Below are 20,975 nucleotides of genomic sequence, written 5' to 3'. Positions count from 1 at the left end.
CTCTCAAATATGCACTGCTCATGCACAAATTCTCACGCTCTCTCAAATATGCACTGCTCATGCACAAATTCTCACGCTCTCTCAAATATGCACTGCTCATGCACAAATTCTCACGCTCTCTCAAATATGCACTGCTCATGCACAAATTTTCTTGCGCGCTCTCAGTACTCTGCTTGCTCAGTGAGATTATATGCAGACTCACAATTTGTGTCTCGTGTTCCCTCTTCTATTCGTGCCTTTTGATATGATTTATATTGGTGCACTATTTATTAACAATAACCAAAACACTAAAATAGACCTACATATGAAACTCTTTATCTAATAAACCATAACATTTTTGGCTGTATGTTATATGAGGAGATATTTCCAGTTTCAAACACTTAAAGACACAAAGAATAGATGTTGGATGTAAAGAATACATTATATTTAAAAACATTAATTAAACATCCAAAAGATGCACCATACTAATCAAATAAAAAACATTTAAAAAAGAATATAACACAAGCAGAAACGTAACTGTGATAGAGAATAGGAAAACACGTGATAGGGTATTATAGCCTACTGTACTATTCACAATAAATCTCACTATCAAATCTCAATTATCATGTCAACTAAAATAAAGTGAACTAGTCTCTGCTGTCTTCCACATTGTTGATGAGACATTTTCCCTGTCATCCTCTTCATTTTGAGGAGAAGCTGCTCCAAAGGGCCCCTGAACACCTCTTTTGGCATGTACAGTGTTTTGAACAGTACTATAGTAAAGTACTTCAATTATTCTGTTGTGGTAATACTATAGTTGCTAGTTGGTAACACAAGTGTAATATAAACAAATGACCCAATGCTGTAGTTTTTTACACTATAGGGTATATTATTCTACAATTCACCACACTTTACTGTAGTAAAACTACACTGTATTTCATTTTATCAGTTCACTATTCTCACTACAGTATGCTGAAGCATTCATTAACACGTAAATAGTACTAGCCTAAAACATAGGCAGTATACCCAACACTCAAAAACACCCGTGTTTATTATAGAATTGATCTTAACTTGTAGGTAAAGTGTACTAATATAACCATATCAACATTTTTAGGATAACAATTGAACAGGAGGATCTCTGGAGAGCAAAAGCACGAAAAGAGGAGGAAACACAAGGCACAGGTTGAGTCTGCATCATCTGATGGACCGAGAGCAGATCATTCACACGTGAGCAGCCGTGTTTAGAGTGCATGCGAGGAGTTTTGTCCACAAACAGAGGAAACCGGCGCGTTCGCTCGCTCGTATTACATGCGCTCGTGACTTGTAATTCTGCGTTTATGACATTTGTCAGTGAAATAACCCCATATGCACGTACGTCCATCTCACGAATGTACAGTCTTCTGCCATTTTCATCTATTCGCCGCTTTTCTGCTGCGTGGAAGGTAAGATATGTGAACAAATAACATGATTCTTTACAAATGAATCACGAACACACATTGTTTTGCACCCCTTAAACACAATCAAACCTTTAAAAAAAACACTGTGGACCACCCCTTTAAGGTTTCTCTCCAGAGTGAATCTTCTCATGTCTTCTCAGATTTCCTAAAGCACTAAATCTCTTGTCGCAGTGTGAACACATGTAAGGTTTCTCTCCAGAGTGAATCTTCTTATGTCTTCTCAGATTTCCTAAATCACTGAATCTCTTGTCGCAGTGTGAACACATGTAAGGTTTCTCTCCAGTGTGAGTCCTCTCATGTGTTTTCAGGCCTTTTAACTGTCTGAATCTCTTGTCGCACTGTGAACACTTGTAAGGTTTCTCTCCAGTGTGAATCTGCACATGTTTTCTCAGATCTCCTGAATCACTGAATCTCTTGTCGCAGTGTGAACACGTGTAAGGTTTCTCTCCAGTGTGAGTCTTCTCATGTCTTTTCAGATGTCCTAAAGAACTGAATCTCTTGTCGCAGTGTGAACAAATGTACGGTTTCTCTCCAGTGTGAACCCTCGCATGTATTTTCATTTGTGCAAACCGACTGAATCTCTTATTGCACAGTGAACAAATGTAAGGTTTCTCTCCAGTGTGAATTCTCTCATGTCTTTTCAAAATTTCAGCCGTAATAAAGGTCTTCTCACACTCAAAGCACATATACTCTCCCACACCGGTGTGCATCTTCTGATGGCTTCGCAAACTTTCTTGACGTGTGAAACTCTTCCCACAGTCAGAGCATGAATAAAGCTTCTCCTTTGTATGAACTGTAAGGTGTCTCTTCAGGTCTGAAGTCCTCAAAAATGTTTTGCCGCACTGATCACATCTGAATGGTTTCTCTCCAGTGTGGATCATCATGTGAGTATTAAGGGTTCCTGATTGACTGAAACTCTTCCCACACTGAGAACATATGAATGGTTTCTCTCTAGTGTGGATCTTCATGTGAGTATTAAGGTTTGATGATTGACCGAAACCCATCCCACACCGAGTACATGTGAATGGTTTCTCTCCAGTGTGGATCCTCATGTGACGCTGGAGACTGTGTTTGTGTGCCAGACTCTTCCCACACTGAGGGCAGGTGACACATCTTTTGTCTTTTCTCTTCAGTGTGTCAGTTTTTTCACTCATTTTCTCATGACGGTGTGTGTCCTCCATCAGGCCTAAAATAAAAATGAAAAAAGACTTTTAAATGACATAACAACACGCTGACATAATAATAATAATAATATATTTTATAAGGGTCCATCCAGTTGGTCCAATGACGGAGACTACTGGTGGATGAAGGTTCACTGCTTGTTCTGCTTTTTCAGTGAACAATGCCGTTTTCAGGGTATATACAGGGATCATGTAGTGAAATTCATTACCTTTTAAGACCTTTTGTAAAGATATATATTTCAAGACCTCATCGTCACTTTAGGTTTCAACTAGTAACACTGGTGACATTTCAATTCAATTCAATTCACCTTTATTTGTATAGCGCTTATACAATGTAGATTGTGTCAAAGCAGCTTCACATAAAAGGTCACAGTAAATAGAAACAGTGTAGTTCAGTTTGTAGTGTTTAAGTTCAGTTCAGTTTAGCTCAGTTCAGTGTGGTTTAATAATCACTACTGAGAGTCCAAATACTGAAGAGCAAATCCAACGATGCGCAGCTCTATAGATCCTGAATCATGCAAGCCAGTGGCGACAGCGGAGAGGGAAAAAAAACTTCACTAAAGGCGGAAGTGAAGAAAAAAAACCTTGAGAGAAACCAGGCTCAGTTGGGCACGACCATTTTAATTTCTCCGCTGGCCAAACTTTTGTGCAGAGCTGTAGTCTCAGTGGCGGAGGCTGGAAGCTGGCCTCAGCGAAGACTCGTCTGTCTCTGGAGCGTCACAGGAATCAGTCTCATGTTCTCCACTCCTCCATGACCATCACAGTAGCTGCTCAGGATTCGGCCAGGTCCAGGATATAAAAAACCTTGGGATCATCTCGTCGTTGGTCTTGGATCGAATCAGTGACTCTGCATAGTCTGAGGGCCTCGGGAAGAGTATCCCCAGGTGGAAATGGAGAATAAAGAAAATAATTAGCGTAGCTGATGTTCACAGTGTATATCAACAAGATGCAGAACCTGTGTGGAAGCCCCCAAGTGGTGCACTAAGTGTATGCTTTACTGAACAGATAGGTCTTTAATCTAGTTTTGAATTGGGAGAGTGTGTCTGAGCCTCGGACGTTATCAGGAAGGCTATTCCAGAGTTTAGGAGCTATAAATGAGAAGGCTCGACCTCCTTTACTCGACTTTGCTATTCTAGGTACTACCAGAAGCCCTGAGTTTTGAGACCTTAAAGAGCGAGTTGGATTGTAGCGAGACAGAAGATTGGTTAGATAAACAGGAGCTAGATTATTTAGAGCTTTATATGTAAGAAGCAATATTTTAAATTCAATACGAAACTTAACAGGCAGCCAGTGTAAGGAGGATAAAATTGGGGTGATGTGATCAAATTTTCTAGACCTGGTAAGAACTCTGGCAGCTGCATTTTGTACTAGCTGAAGTTTGTTAATAGAGGATGCTGGGCAGCCAGCAAACAGTGCATTACAGTAGTCCAGCCTAGAAGTCATAAAAGCATGGACTAGCTTTTCTGCATCTGAGATGGATAGCATACTTCGTAACTTAGCGATATTTCTCAGATGAAAGAAAGCAGTTTTTGTGACATGGGATATATGATTTTTAAAAGTTAAACTACTGTCTAATATGACACCCAGATCTTTTATAGTAGAGCTAACGCTAACTTTGTATCCCTCTAATTGTAGGTCGAGTTGTGAGATCTGCTGTGTACAGGATTTAGGCCCAATAAGTAATAATTCTGTTTTGTCTGAGTTTAAGAGAAGATAATTGTTGGTCATCCAGTCTTTAACATCTTTAATACACTCAGTTAGCTTGGACAGATTAGACGTCTCGTCAGGTTTAGTTGAAATATATAATTGAGTATCATCTGCATAGCAGTGAAAGCTGATCCCATGTCTTCTAATAATGTCTCCCAGGGGTAGCATGTATATTGTAAACAGCAAAGGGCCTAAAACTGATCCTTGAGGCACCCCGTATTTTACTGGGCTGATTTGTGAAGGCTGTCTATTAATATTCACAAACTGGTAACGGTCAGATAAGTATGACTTAAACCATTGTAGGGCATGTCCCTGGACACCTGTAGACTTTAAGCGATTAATAAGGATACCATGGTCAATGGTGTCAAATGCCGCACTAAGATCGAGTAGAACTAATAGCGAGATGCACCCTTGGTCAGCAGCTAAGAGTAAATCGTTGGTTATTTTCACTAATGCAGTTTCTGTACTGTGATGAGCTCTGAAACCTGACTGAAACACTTCAAAAACATTGTTGGTCTGCAGAAAGGAGCATAATTGAGCAGAAACAACTTTTTCTAGTATTTTAGATATAAATGGAAGGTTTGAAATAGGCCTATAATTAGCTAAGTTGCTGGGTTCCAGTTGTGGTTTCTTAATAATAGGTTTAATAACAGCTAACTTGTAAGGATTTGGAACATGGCCTAAAGATAAAGAAGAGTTGATAATGTTAAGAAGAGGTTCTCCTATAACAGGTAGCAATTCTTTCAGTAACTTTGTTGGAATTGGGTCCAATATACACGTAGCTGATTTAGAGCTATTTATAATTTTGTCTAGCTCTTCCTGTTTTATGATTTTAAAGCACTGTAGGTTATTTAGATTCAGAGGTGTGTTTACTGGATCTGAAGTATAAGGCGGTGCAGAAAGTTTAATATCTCCTATTTTCTGTCTAAAGCCTTCTATTTTATCACTGAAAAAATTCATGAAGTCATCACTACTAATTTGCGGTGGAACGTTTTGTTCCAAAGATGACCGATTATTTGTTAATTTAGCAATGGTGTTAAATAAGAATCTAGGATTGTTATGATTATTTTCTATCAGTTTGCGGAGGTGCTCAGCCCTGGCAGATTTTAAAGCCCAAACATTTAAAGCTAAAACATTTGAACTTACAGTAATATCCTTACTCCTATCCTTTGTTATGAAGTAGTGTTTCACAGACAGCACTTTGGGTTAAGTTACTTGAAGACCGATGGGTTAACATTGCTGCTGAGGAACTGTACTATTCACTGTCTTTAATAAAATCTTCTCCCCATAATGACTTTGGTAATCGTACTTATTTTATGTAACAGAGTAATCTAAAACACTGGCGAGCCACCAGTGAACGGATAAGCCAAACACAGCTGAATCTAACAAAAGGTTCACATGAAAGAGAAATACAAATCAATAACTAGACTAGTGAACAAACACTTTTTGTGGGCCTTTATTAAAATCTCTGACTTTTAAAAGATTAACTTTAATTAAACTTTAGGTACAGGGGCCGGTTTGACTAGCAGTGCGCAAGTTAAAACGTGGCCTAGTTGACTTAAAGCAGGCATGTCCAAGCTCGGTCCTGGAGGGCCGGTGTCCTGCAAAGTTTAGTTCCAACTCCAATCAGACACACCTGGGCTAGCTAATCAAGCACTGACTAGGCTTTCTAGAAACATCCGTGCAGGTGTGTTGAGGCAAGTTGGAGCTAAAATCTGCAGGACACCGGCCCTCCAGGACCGAGTTTGGACACCCCTGACTTAAAGGGTCTCTAAGACCCCATTTACGCTAGTACATTTTAGATTCAAATCGGCGTTTTAGAATGAAAACGATCCGCGTCCACACTAGCGTTTCTGAACAACTCTACGCCTCCTTTAACCGTTGAATATGCTCGTCACGTGACCACACACACACACACACTCTGGCATGCACTGCAGCGTGCATTGAGCACATACCCAGATGAGAGCTGTGCAAGGTTATAATAGTTTTGGATTTTTCATTAGTTTTAGTTTCTATTTCGTTTTGACTTTTTGTTTTCAAATTTAGTTAGTTTTAATTAGTTTTAGAGGGAGATTTACTAGTTTTTATTAGTTTCAGTATTCGTTTTAGTTTTTTTTTCTAAATAAGGATATTTGTTGGGTGCAAGATTTAAAATCATCAGAATAAATATTGTAGAATAAAAACTCAGCCATACATTTTATACCTGTATTCAGAGGACACATGAACACTATCATCTACCACTACCATCTACCCATCCTCAAACTCAAATACTACAGCCAACAAGACAGCAGCCTTAAGTACAATATGTGTGCAAGGCTGCTTCTGAGGTTAGATACACAGTAGTGATGGGAAGTTCAGATATTTATCGCGGATGCTAGGACTCAACATTATGTAGTCAGCAATAGTAATTTCAGTCAATTAAAACCTCACCATGATCTGAAAAATGTCTTACAGTAAAGTTTTGCAGCCTGACTGAAGCATGATTCACCTATTTAAACTCCATTATGATTTTCTTTTATGAACTAAACTTACGTTTCTCCAGATCCTCTCATTTAAGCCCTCGGTTTACCCGCGCTGCAGTTGTTCAAGTTTAGTTCAGTCACAGCAGGCTGTCATGAACTGTTTGTGCTCGGTTCACTGAATCACGCATGTGCAGTTTTATCAGTTAACTGCTTCTCAAATTTGATCTTAGTAACGTCACTGTTCTAATAAATGAATAAGAGTATATATTGGATTATTTAGAGTTAGAGGGGGGTATTAGGCTGGTTAAAAAGTAAGTAGTTTGTGGACGAGTGCTTAATGGAGACGCGAATCGTTTCAAATGATTCAGTTCGATTAGGTGAACTAGTTCAACCGGTTCACTTAGAAGATCCGATACAGAGATAAAACCCAATTTTGGGCACAAACGTGTTAAAGTAATAGTTTTAAGTCTCTGTATTTAATTCTGTCACTGTGCTGCTGTGATCAAGGGTGCAATTCTAGTCTGAGAGGTGGGGGGGGACCAAATCTGAGTGATGGTGATACTGTAGTTGTGTAATGTTGGTGATAGTTGTAGAAATGTGCAGCAATGTTGAGTAATTGTGTGCAGAAAAGCCTACATTTCAATTTTATTTGACATTTTATCATAACATATACAGTGTGTTTTTAAAATGAGAACAAATGAAAGAATATAATTTTTGGGAAATAACGTGAAGAGTTTATTTAATTGTTTTTAAGAGTAAAAGAACAAATTTGGATATTAGATATTGGAGTGTGCGGCGGGTGGGGGACGCGGGTCGCAGAGAAAGGTGACTGATCTTTAAAGAATGCCACTATCACTATCAGTGGTGGGAGCGGGCTATATATCCAGGGTCTTCAGGATTTCACACTACCTCAGCTTGCTAAATTAATTTTATATTATTTTATTGGGACAAAGTTTCTCCTTAATTCTTCTTAAAATGTTTATATTAAATGCCTAAAAATAAAATCTATATAGACTTGCAAACATACGTGAAAAGTGAGATCCTCTTCCACTCGCATTGTAGCCATCCCTCCCTTTCAAAGGTTCTCGTAAAGGTAGTCAAGGCTACTTTTTATGTTATTTAAATATTAGGCCTGCTTAAGTTCTATTTTTTTTTAATCGCCATAAGGACTTGTTAAAAGGTACGGGCGTATGCTGGAAGAAAAGGAGCCAGTCAGACAGACTTTTTTAAAAACCCTTTTTTTCAAACAAACAAATTTCGTTTGGTATCATTTTTATAGGTCTATGTAGTTTATTTTTTGTTCAGGTATCAACAAGAACAACGAAACATTTGAGGCGAGTTATTCAAGACTTGCTTCTAAAATAAAAAGGCCAAGACTTATTGTCAGGATTTGTTTAAATAAATAAATAAGCTATAACCGTGGAAATCAGTTAACATTAGCATGGGCTTATATTCTATTTTCATTTTAAAGGCAAAACAATATTGATATTATCATTAAAGTGTTTTATTTTTCTGTCTTGTAATAGGAAGAGGTTCAACTAAATATTGTTCAGCAAAGCAGCATATAATCTAACCTCATTTAACCATAAGACATCCGCTGCAAATTCACTCATGCACAAATTTATAACACTGCAAACCTGACATTGCAGGCCGACTTTGCAAATGCCACCAATTAGGCTATTTGTTTTAACAAATCTTACTTGTTAAATGTCAGAATCCTATTTGTTTTTTTACATCAAAATTTCATATTCACTTATGTAAGTTTTCTTGAAAGAATTACGACTCTATTACAATAACGTCAATTCCATTTCAGTTTCTAATGACACTATCACGTCTTTTTCAAGAAAACAGCTGCTTTAGAACTTGAAATGTTCAACAACCCGAACAGTATTATATGTCTTAACAATAAAACTGAAGAAATAATAATAATAATAATTACCCCGATGAGGTTCGAACATGGGTCGGCGGAGTCATAATGCAATGTGCTGACCACTGGACCACATGTAGCGCTGTTACATATGGAATGAAAACTTATGCTCAAATAAAGTTATTTCAGATTTATTAATGCAGTGAATCATCTGATTTTCATTGAGGTGTAATATTCATTAATATTAATTATTCAAATTCTTATTTTCACTAAGGTGCCGCTGTTTGGGGTCGAATTATGGTACATCATCATTAACCTGCAGGCTGCATTCTGCTCACGGGGCTGCGAGAAAATAAATAATAAGAGCGAATCTGCGGCAAAATAATGAGTAAAAAGAGTGAGGCTATGGTCAAATAATAAATTAATGAAAAAAGTGCCACTGCTGAGAGTGCTAGCAGCAAAGGACACCGGCCTTAGCGGCCAAAAAACGGGCCAGCCCACCGGGAATTCTCCCGGTCCTCCCGGGCCAATCCGGGCCTGTGCTAACGTTATATCTAAAAAAAAGTGAGGGGGACATGTCCCCCCTGTCCCCCCCGGGAATTGCGCCACTGGCTGTGATGCACAGCGAGGATGACTGGAGGAGAACCGGCTCGTTCTGGTCAATGGCAGCAGGGCAACAGACTCTGAGGTGCTTTACGGGTCAAACACCTGCAGCGCAGAGTAAATAGATTTACTTCTAAAAGGCTTACAGTAAGATTATGTATTAAATACATTTACAAAGACGAAAACGAAGGAGGTTTTTGCTATAATTTTAGCTAGTTTCAGTTAGTTTTGTATGGACACTGGACAGTTTCAGTTAAGTTCTAGTTTTTTGAAAAACTCTCGTTTTTATTTTTATTTCAGTTAACGACAATTATTTTACATTTTGGTTTTCGTTTTTTCGTTCGTTTTCGTTAACTATAATAACCTTGGAGCTGTGCGCGTTGGACTGTTCATCAAGGATCTACCGCTGGATCTAATCTCACTATATTTGTTAACGGTGATATTTAGTTCACCTTGTTGTCTATCCCTACTGAAAAAAACATCTTAAACCAGCCTAGGCTGGTTGGCTGGTTTTAGCTGGTCGACCAGTCTGGTTTTAGAGGGGTTTTGGCCATTTCCAGGCTGGTTTCCAGCCATTTCCAGCCTAGTCTTAGCTGGTCAGGCAAGAAAATGACCAGCCAAAACCAGCTTTGTCCAGCTTAAACCAGGCTAGTAAAGCTGGTTTTAGCTGGATTTAGCTGGTAATTTTCCAGCCTGACCAGCTAAGACCCGGCTGGAAATGGCCCAAACCGCTCTAAAACCAGGCTGGTCAACCAGCTAAAACCAGCCTAGGCTGGTTTAAGCTGGATTTTTCAGCAAGGATATCTAGCGACATACTCCCAGACTTTGGTCTTTTACATCTATTACTTGTTCTCAGGTAAAGTGTATTGGCTGAGCGCAGTTAGGTTAAGTTAGGTAAATATATTAATGTAACCGCGTACACAGATTCTGCATTTTGACTGATCGCTTGCCTTTATTTCCTATATTGTATGTTGTACTTTTATATTATAATGGCCATTATTGATTATTAAAACTGATATTCAGCAAAAGAGAGGGCATGTTTCGTATTTTCAATGAAAATGAAAGGAGGCAGTAATGTTATAGGCTCCGATTTGTTATAAATATGCATGAAGATGACGGTCTTAAGCAGCTACACGACGCCTCAACATATTTGATGTCTGTTAAGTTGCTAATATCAAAACGTAAATAGCAGTTCCTCATGTTTTCATTTTATTTTTAAGAAAGTGAAACAACATAGACAGAATGATGTGAATGAGGTTATACAGTACACTGTTTCCTTTGAAGATTTACCCGACGTGTCCTAGAGAGTGTTATCCATATTAAACTTGCTAAGACTGAACTTACAAGGAGAGGATGCAGGACTGAACTGTGTGTAGGCTACTTAATATTGAGGAAAAAGCCCCAATCAAATAGGCGAATGTCTGTAGCCCCACCATGATTTTCAGATGTCTCTGTTTTCCCCCATCCACACTGAGACACAGCAGCAGCATTTTAAAATGAAAATGGCCTCTTCAGTGTTTCCAAAACTCTCCGTTTTCGGGGCTCGAAAACTCTGGCTTAGTGTGGACAGATGGCGTAACTGTAGCAAAACTTATGCGTTTTAAAACCAAAACGTATTAGTGTAAATGGGGCCTTAGTTACAACTTACACACTACTAAATATTTTTGTGTCGCACCACTGAACTGAGTTTCAACGTAACGCTACGTTCCGGCAGCCTCCCCCCATGTATAACAGTAGAAAAGAGACGACGGAGAGATTAGTTTAGATTGAGGAGCTCGCGATCATAATGAAGGCTTAATTTCCTTCCAAATCAAGCATTTTTATTTCAGTTTATTAAAGAAGTTTAATTTTCTTTCAAGGATTGTTTTTTGTTTAATGTATCCTTCGATTTAAAATGAGCATTTCTTCACGAACATGTGCAGGATATAAAAAAATTCAAGCTTAATGCTTTGATAATTTCATGTGCATTCACGGCTTGCAATGCAGATGTGTGCGTCGTGTGTTATTATTGACTGACTGTAATTTAATATGCTATAAAAATTTGATTTATAATTTCATTTTCATAGGACAGTTATATATAGATGCATTAGTTGCAGAATTTAAAAGCAGTTTAATGATTCAAATGCTTTTTATTGGATATTACGTCATTCAATGCGACTACAAACTAGCTAGTAGTTACTAAGGCCCTGTAGTGGACTTTACGTTCCAGTTTAAAAAAGAACTGCTGCAACCCTACCTAGGACACACCAAGACGATGCAAAACAACTAGCACCAACAAAACTCGTCTGGACCAAAAAGCTGCGCGTGAACACACCAAACAGACGAAAGCTGACTGAAAGAAGAGCCGCATTCTGAGCCTGTGCAAGAGGACGTGTCTTTCAGCACCAGTAGAGGGCAGCATCTGTTTTCTCGTTCTACAAAGAGTAAAGAGAGCAGCATTTAGAATCATTATCACAGTAATTATCAATAACCACAGAGGGATTCGCTCCTGCACATACGTCTGATAACCTAATAATCCATATCGTTTGCAAATACTTGACAAATAATGCAAAATTACAATCAGAGCCACCGGTCCGGCGCCAATACTACACGCTGATACAGCCCAATGAGCTCCAACATTAAACCGATGAGAGCAGATGTGCGAAACACAACCAAACTAGCTTAGTGTTAGACCGTTAGGGCAGTGTTTCCCAACCCTGTTCCTGGAGGCACAATAACAGTACATATTTTCAGTGTTTCTCTTATCTGACCCATTAACTTCAGGTTTTGGAGCCTTTTCTAATGTTCTGATGAGTTGATTCAGGTGTGTTTGATTAGGGAGAGGTTGAAAATGTGGACTGTTGGTGTGCCTTCGGGAACAGGGTTGGGAAACACTGCCTTAGGGCGTGCTCACACTAGGTACTAGGCATGGGCCGGTATAAGATTCTGGCGTATTCTGGTATAATAACCTTGGATAAAAATATCATGGTTTCACGGTATGACGATATTGTGATCACTACTATATTCTTTTTAAATGTCTGGGTAAAAAAACTAAAGTTTTTCCCTTTTGAACACAAAATATTTCATTTTGAGAAACATTTAAAATATTTTGGAGCAGTAAACATGTCAGGCTGAATAATTCAAATTAATTATTGAATTCTGCTGTCTTGATTAGTTTCAGAAACAGATTTATTTACAATTTAAAACGGCATCTTTGGAGATATTTTCTGCTTGAGATACAGTTGTTCTAAAAAACATACCTTAGGAACGATATTACAGAAAATTTTGACAGCTTTAAAACGCTGACTTTTCCAAACCTCGGTATACCTTTAAAATGATTATCGTCCCATGCCTACAAGGTACATTTGTCTTGAACCATGCTGAATCGCGATTGTCCCCCCCTCCCCTCTCCCCTGACAGCATTCTAAACCTAAGCATGCTTACGCTATCAATGATGCGACTGTTCAGTTTAACAGAAGAGAAGCGCTCTCGCTCAGCACAGTGGAGATTGCTTTATATTATTTTAGTCATTTGGGATGCAGTGACACGTAGTCAAATATTTTGACGAACAGATCCACAACTTCCGACGCTCATAAATTATAATAAAGACCTCGTGCTGAGGGTATTAGGAGGTTTGCTGAAGGTGCAGCTGAAATGCAGTGAGGGGTTTACGTCTTTAATAAACTATGACAGTTTGTGTTCATTGAACAGTAAAAATTGTTAATAAATCCATATGAAACAGTCCCTAAAAGTGACGTTGCGTCTTCAGATTCGCACTCAGGTGCGCTTTACACTCTCACTACACACGTAATACGCCAAAGTCTAAGTGAACTGCGCTCTGGCACACCTCTTCCAAACGGGCCAGGGCTAGCCAACTGAACCGCGCCTGGGCCCAGATTCGGAGCACTCACACTGTTCAAACTAACCGGAAAACAGGCTTGGGCATGGTTCGGATAGCAGAGGCAACAACTGCACTTTCATTATGATCCATCCAGGAAGATTTTATTGATTTCATAAACTACACTGCACCCCAATATTCACAGATTAAATTAAGGCAAACTTTGGAAAACAACGTCTACATAGTATATTCATTTTGGACATTGAAATGAAATTGAAGACTTTAAAATGCATAAAACACTGATCAAACCTTGATTCTTGCTCAAAAAGATAATAAAATTGTAAATCTTGAAGCTTACGCTGCTATTCTGAACCAATAATAGGAAACAAAAAACAGTTGAAGGATGGTGTATTTAAATCAATTATTTATTTGACTCCATTGTAATTCATCTGACTCCATTCAAGTAGTTATCATTGATAAAGAGAATCTCTACGCCTTAAAGCGGGCAAAGATGTTTATTAAGTTACATGTTTTAATGTAGAGACAGTAGAATGAAACAAACTAACAAGCTGCATTAAGAAACTTAGCTGTAACATATGCACTGCTGAGCAACAAAGACTGTGAAACTGCCTTTGTTAGCATATGAGGCGGTGTGCGGGAGACGCAGAGTCAAAGCCATTCTCCCAGATCAACAGTTACCTTTCCTTATTATACCCTGAGCAAAGTACTGTCAAACATGAGTGAAAACCAACCCCCAAAACCAGCTGAACATGAGAGCAAAGTTGAGGAGATGAAGTAGAGGAGAAGAACATTAACATACTCTCCTCAGGCCATGACTCAACAATAGTAAACATATTATATATTGAAATACAATCAATCAATGTCTCTGTTGATTTCATCACTACAACACTGAAGTCATAATCTGTCAAATGACACCAAACATGACAAAGTTATATGAAGGAAGATCACAAGCGGATTAATTGTGTATTGTGAAAAGCACATGGTTACTGTAAGCAAATGGCAAAGATGTGTAATGGAGCTGTGATGAACTCAGCCACGCCAGGAGGACCCATCCCATGGTTGGAATGTCTCAGTAGTCCTTCATTAGCATTGAGGGAATAGTATATAATATTTTCTCATCTTACAAAAATAAACCAGAAAAACACAACGAGCTGCTGTCTATATATTTAGTGAATTACAGCTTGTTAATGTGCAAATACATTTTACAGTACATTAATAAATAATTATTTTAGCTCATCAATTTTACAGCCTATTATTGTTTTTACACAAAACTAACATTTCATAGTTCAGTAATAGTTTACAATAACTTTAGTCCATTAGTTCATGTATTTACTAATATTAAGTATGAATAATTCTGTAAATTAATCAGAGTTCAACATTTACTAATGCCTTAATAAAATCCAAAGTTTCTTAACATGAGTTAATGAACAGAGATTTAACATGAACTAACGTTGTTTAACTTAAACAATGTTAACAAAGATGGATGAATACCGTAATGAATGTATTACTAATTGTTTGTTCATGTTAGTAAAGGCATTAAACAACCTTTATCCTGACAATATTATAATGTCAATTACTTTAAAGTGACACCCATAATTCTCATAAGTCTATTATAATATGGTTTAAAAACACTATAGTATTTACTATAAATTACATTAGAAATTAAAGTGTATTGTACAACTGTGTTACTGAATGTTGAAGCAGTAACTATGGTGAAATGAGAAAATGCTCTGCATACTGTAGTAAACATGAGTTTTTACTACAGTAAACTGTGGTGTGTTGTAATATAGTTGTTGAAAATGTAGCACAGTGTTGGGTGTTTTGTATTTATACTACACTATTTACTATAAATGACTCCAGTATTTGTCCATGAGGGTGAAATTAGTGAACACAGCATTTGATTTGCCGCTAATAAAGATCAGACAAATCCTGAAGTATAAGAATGTGTGAAAGTAAACAGGAATCATAACCTGTGCTTTTACCGCGAGAAGCTTTTACATCGAGAGCTTTAATAAAGAGGTTAGTGGCCAAAACCAAGCAAAAACAAAGCTGAAAACAGCGCGGGAACCGACACTGAAGAGGAACACAGCCGAGAGAAAAACACTTGAATATTGAGAAAGTAGGAATCTGAACTAATAAATAAGGAGAGAAACACAACGTTACCTGTTTACATATGAACACGTTAAAAGTCCGCTATTCCTGATCGCTTTCACAGAGGAATTGACAGTCAAGAGCCAGGATATAATGAATAAAGGCAGGAGTTGTGTCGTGTTCGCTAAATAATCTCTCTAGAGTTTATAAAAGCTGAAGTGTAGCCTCTTTGTTTCTTTTCATCTTCAACACGAGTTTAATGTTGCTTGTTCTGAGCTTTTCTTCTTCTTTTGTTTTTCTGGCGGGCTGGTGTCATATGCACATGCCGCCACCTACAGTTCATATAAATAAATATATATATATATATATATATATAAATACTATTATGCTTAACTAAATTTCTCCATCAGGACTCAGCTGTCAGCTGGCACTGCGTGTTCAGCTCCTCCTGCTTCCAGACTAAAGCTACGGTCACACCGGGCTTTGTGTGTGCGAAATTCTGTCGTGCGGTGCTGCGAAAAGGGGCGGGATTAAACAAGATGATTAGACATTAAAAAAAGCGAGCGATTGCTCCATGCTTTAAATTTCTGTTCAGAGAGGTCCTGTTTTGATCCTCGATGGTCTCACACAGTCAAGTGATGCGATTTCGCAGGTCAGAGTTCACCAAGCTTGAACTTTGCACCGCAGCAACCTGCGAAACTCGACGCATGACCCCGCGTTTCCGGTCTGACGCATTCGCGTGCGTATGAATGGAAGTGTATGGAAGGAAAAGTCAAGTGTGACCGCACCTTTAGTCTCTCAGGGGTACCCTTTTGGTGGGCGTGGTGTATGACAGAAAGTTTCAGTCGACGTCATTCTCGCTAGAGGAAATGTCTACAGTAAAGCTGTACGGGTCACTCAAATATCATATGAGAAGCACTTCTCACAAAACAGATGCTTCATACACATAAATACTTGTGTAGAAATGTTTATTACTAACTTTATTATGAACATGAGTTGATTATAACTGCAGATCAATGACAGTGCGAAACAGCCTACTGTAACGTCTGTAATTATATTAAATAACTAAATAAATGAACATATATAAACACATAGAGCCCCTTACAGTCTCCGATATGTTACCAACTACAGAAGAACTACACACAGCAGACATTTCGTCAGTATTTAGGTTCAAAAACACAAAATATCGCCTACAGTCAGTGAAAACCTCTCATCTGTGTCTGTAATCTTCAGCAGCACATGTAGCCTCTGTTAGAGAGTAATTCCGTCATTCCAAGTTCATATTAGTACAAAATGTGAAGATAAGGTTCGAAAATGAGAGAGGTTCGAAAGACCCACCCTCCTTCTGACAAGTCCAGAATTTGGTCCCTATTTAAGCTCATTTGGCCCATTTCTGACCGTATGCCATCATAAATTGTGAAAATAACCAATGGAAGAAGGCTTTAAGAAGAATAATAAATAAAATAACCAAAATAATAAGGCTTTTATTATTTAAATAGACAAATGAGGATATGAGCTTGGCAGTTTGTTATTTGCATATAAAGTTTTTAATTAAAAACAAGTATTAACAGATTGTTTTTTTATGACGGACGATAATAAATTAGCATTTAAATTTTTTTTTTTCATATTTTTAACATTTTAAACTTATTACATTATATATGAAACTGTACTAACTTACAGTTTAAATGCACATTTGTAAATAAACAAATGTTTGTAAGTAAAAAATAGTATGATAAGCACTTTGACAAAAATGTAGGAAGTGTTTTTGTTGCATTAAAAAGAGTCTGGGATAGCATGCGAATGTGAGCCACTTCAGGCAGTTATGCGGCACTGGTGGTCTTCCATTAGCCCAGACAAAATGAATATGAACCTGAAGTGGCCCACCTGTAAAATGGGAAAGGGAGGGGGGATTCAATATCATATACGGGCCATTTAAGGCAAAGATTTGGCACTTATGGCACTTTGGCCCAAATGATGGAGGACAAATGGGGGCCACAGTTGGCAAAAATGTGGCCTAGTCATTTAAGGGTAATCTGGGTCTAAACCTAAAATGGCTCACATGTGTTGGTGCAAATGTGGCCCAGTTATCTTAAGACGTATGTGGGCCACTTTTGGCAAATATTTAGCTCAGTACGCTCTGGCTAATGCGGCTGTGAGTCTAATGTGGCCCAGAGAAAATATGGCAAATGTGGCACAGTTATTTTAAAACATACATGGGCCACTTTTAGCAAATATTCGGCAAAGTAAACTCTGGCTAATGTGGATTTGAGCCTATAGTGGCCCAGAGAAGATATGCCAAATGTGGCCCAGTTATCTTAAAACATATGTGGGCCACTTTTGGCAAATATTTTGCACAGTTAGCTCTTGCTAATGTGGCTGTGAGACTAAAGTGGCCCAGAGGAGATATGGCAAACGTGGCCCAGTCATATTAAAACATATGTGGACCACATAGACTAAAGTCACAATCATGGAGAAAAGTGTTTGCTTTAGTTGGGCTCATATCCCTGAACCTCTTCATATAAAATTTCTTTTGGGCTGCTGTAACTTTTAAGAACTTTGCTTGAAAAGTTTATTCATTACAGCAAACAAGCCAAAAAAAAAACCAAAACAATAAAATTAAGTGAGGCACAACCTGTGATGAAATAATACAATTCACTGATGTTAACCAATGTTTAATCCATTATTAGAAGTACTGTAATAACATGCTTACACATGCCACAGAATTATGAAGGTTTATAAACTAAAATAATTTGATGGTTCAACTTCTGCTCACAGAGACATCAATAATCATCATATGAACCTTAACAACGGTGACAATTAACAAAATGAACAAAACTCACAAACATCACAAACAAGATACTAAACGTGACATCAACATAAACAGCAGAATCAACAGCAAATAATGAAAACTGGAGCATATATAAGCTGTATTCATACTGCAATGCATGCTGGGATTTTTCTGTACTTTGCCACACACAGCAAGTGTCTGCTGTGAGCTGGATCTGGGCCAGAATAAAAGCAAACTGTGGCCCAGAATATGGTCAGTTCTGGTTTATTTGGTTGAATTCTAGCTAATCTGTGGTATTGCTTTGGCTCATTTGTGGCCCAGATCTGACAAACAGGAGCGGACCACCCTAGAGCCATCATTCCATGAGGTATATGGTCCAGATGTAAGTGTCTGCTGTGGGCTGTATCTGGGCTAGAATAAAAGCAAACTGTGGCCCAGAATAGAGTCAGTTCTGGTTCATTTGGTTAAATTCTGGCTAATACATGGTATTGCTTTGGCTTATTTGTGGCCCAGATCTGACAAACAGGAATGGACCGTCCAAGTGCCATCATTCCATGCGGTATGTGGTCCAGATGTAAGTATCTGCTGTGGGCTGGATCGGGGCTAGAATAAAAGCAAACTGTGGCCCAGAATATGGTCAGTTCTGGTTCATTTGGTTGAATTCTAGCTAATCTGTGGTATTGCTTTGGCTTATTTGTGACCCAGATCTGACAAACAGGAGTGGACCACCCTAGAGCCATCATTCCATGAGGTATGTGGTCCAGATGTAAGTGTCTGGTGTGGGCTGTATCTGGGCTAGAATAAAAGCAAACTGTGGCCCAGAATAGGGTCAGTTCTGGTTCATTTGTTTGAATTCTGGCTAATCTGTGGTATTGCTTTGGCTTATTTGTGGCCCAGATCTGACAAACAGGAGTGGACCGCCCTAGAGGCATCATTCCATTCAGTATGTGGTCTAGATGCAAGTGTCTGCTGTGGGCTGGATCTGGGCCAGAATAAAAGCAAACTGTGGCCCAGAATATGGTCAGTTCTGGTTCATTTAGTTGAATTCTGGCTAATATGTGGTATTGCTGTGGCTTATTTGTGGCCCAGATCTGACAAACAGGAGCGGACCGCCCTAGAGCCATCATTCCATGCGGTATGTGGTCCAGATGCAAGTGTCTGCTGTGAGCTGGATCTGGGCCAGAATAAAAGCAAACTGTGGCCCAGAATATGGTCAGTTCTGGTTTATTTGGTTGAATTCTAGCTAATCTGTGGTATTGCTTTGGCTTATTTGTGGCCCAGATCTGACAAACAGGAGTGGACCGCCCTAGAGCCATCATTCCATGCGGTATGTAGTCCAGATGCAAGTGTCTGCTGTGGGCTGGATCTGGGCCAGAATAAAAGCAAACTGTGGCCAAGAATAGGGTCAGTTCTGGTTCATTTGGTTGAATTCTGGCTAATATGTGGTATTGCTTTGGCTTATTTGTGGCCCAGATCTGACAAACAGGAGCGGACCGTCCAAGTGCCATCATTCCATGCGGCATGTGGTCCAGATGCAAGTGTCTGCTGTGGGCTGGATCTGGGCCAGAATAAAATCAAACTGTGGCCCAGAATATGGTCAGTTCTGGTTCATTTGGTTGAATTCTGGCTAATATGTGGTATTGCTGTGGCTTATTTGTGGCCCAGATCTGACAAACAGGAGCGGACCGCCCTAGAGCCATCATTCCATGCGGTATGTGGTCCAGATGCAAGTGTCTGCTGTGAGCTGGATCTGGGCCAGAATAAAAGCAAACTGTGGCCCAGAATATGGTCAGTTCTGGTTTATTTGGTTGAATTCTAGCTAATCTGTGGTATTGCTTTGGCTTATTTGTGGCCCAGATCTGACAAACAGGAGTGGACCGCCCTAGAGCCATCATTCCATGCGGTATGTAGTCCAGATGCAAGTGTCTGCTGTGGGCTGGATCTGGGCCAGAATAAAAGCAAACTGTGGCCAAGAATAGGGTCAGTTCTGGTTCATTTGGTTGAATTCTGGCTAATATGTGGTATTGCTTTGGCTTATTTGTGGCCCAGATCTGACAAACAGGAGCGGACCGTCCAAGTGCCATCATTCCATGCGGTATGTAGTCCAGATGCAAGTGTCTGCTGTGGGCTGGATCTGGGCCAGAATAAAAGCAAACTGTGGCCAAGAATAGGGTCAGTTCTGGTTCATTTGGTTGAATTCTGGCTAATATGTGGTATTGCTTTGGCTTATTTGTGGCCCAGATCTGACAAACAGGAGCGGACCATCCAAGTGCCATCATTGCATGCGGAATGTGGTCCAGATGCAAGTGTCTGCTGTGGGCTTGATCTGGGCCAGAATAAAAGCAAACTGTGGCCCAGAATATGGTCAGTTCTGGTTCATTTAGTTGAATTCTGGCTAATATGTGGTATTGATTTAGCTTATTTGTGGCTCAGATCTGACAAACAGGAGCGGACCGCCCTAGAGCCATCAGTCCATGAGGTATGTGGTCCAGATGTAAGTGTCTGGTGTCGGCTGGATCTGGGCCGAATAAAATCAAACTGTGGCACAGAATAGGGTCAGTTCTGATTCATTTGGTTGAATTCTAGCTAATCTGTGGTATTGCTTTGGCTTATTTGTGGCCCAGATCTGACAAACAGGAGCAGAGTGCCATCATTCCATGTTGTATGTGGTCCAGATGTAAATGTCTGCTGTGGGCTGGATCTAGGCCAGAATAAAAGCAAACTGTGGCGCAGAATAGGGTCAGTTCTGGTTCATTTGGTTGAATTCTGGCTGATAAGTGATATTGCTATGGTGATTTATATCCATGCAGTATGTGGGTCGGATTTGAGCCACATTAATTTTGCTAGCTGGGGTGGTAATGATAACCATCCGCTAAACTAATCCAGCACAAATTAGTGGTTAAAATGTCACTAAAATGCAGTATTTGAACCTCCTAATTTGAGGCAAATAATTACAAAAAGGTCCATTTAATTAGGCTTTTAATAGGCTGGCTTTGGGCCTG

The 20,975-nt window shown here is 39.1% G+C and overlaps 1 protein-coding gene across 1 annotated transcript; it reads right to left on the bottom strand.

Moving 5' to 3' along the window:
* Positions 1–536: 536 nt before the first annotated feature.
* LOC130220652 (zinc finger protein 271-like) lies at positions 537–15,423 on the bottom strand. Its single transcript, XM_056452872.1, has 2 exons — positions 15,258–15,423; positions 537–2,622 (listed from the first exon to the last, which is right to left on the bottom strand). The coding sequence occupies exon 2, from the start codon at positions 2,615–2,617 to the stop codon at positions 1,535–1,537; it is 1,083 nt and encodes a 360-aa protein (XP_056308847.1). The 5' UTR covers positions 2,618–2,622; positions 15,258–15,423; the 3' UTR covers positions 537–1,534.
* Positions 15,424–20,975: the final 5,552 nt, after the last annotated feature.

This window comes from Danio aesculapii, chromosome 3, assembly GCF_903798145.1.
Source record: "Danio aesculapii chromosome 3, fDanAes4.1, whole genome shotgun sequence".
NCBI lineage: Eukaryota > Metazoa > Chordata > Actinopteri > Cypriniformes > Danionidae > Danio > Danio aesculapii.
This window is presented reverse-complemented; position numbering and strand designations above follow the sequence as displayed.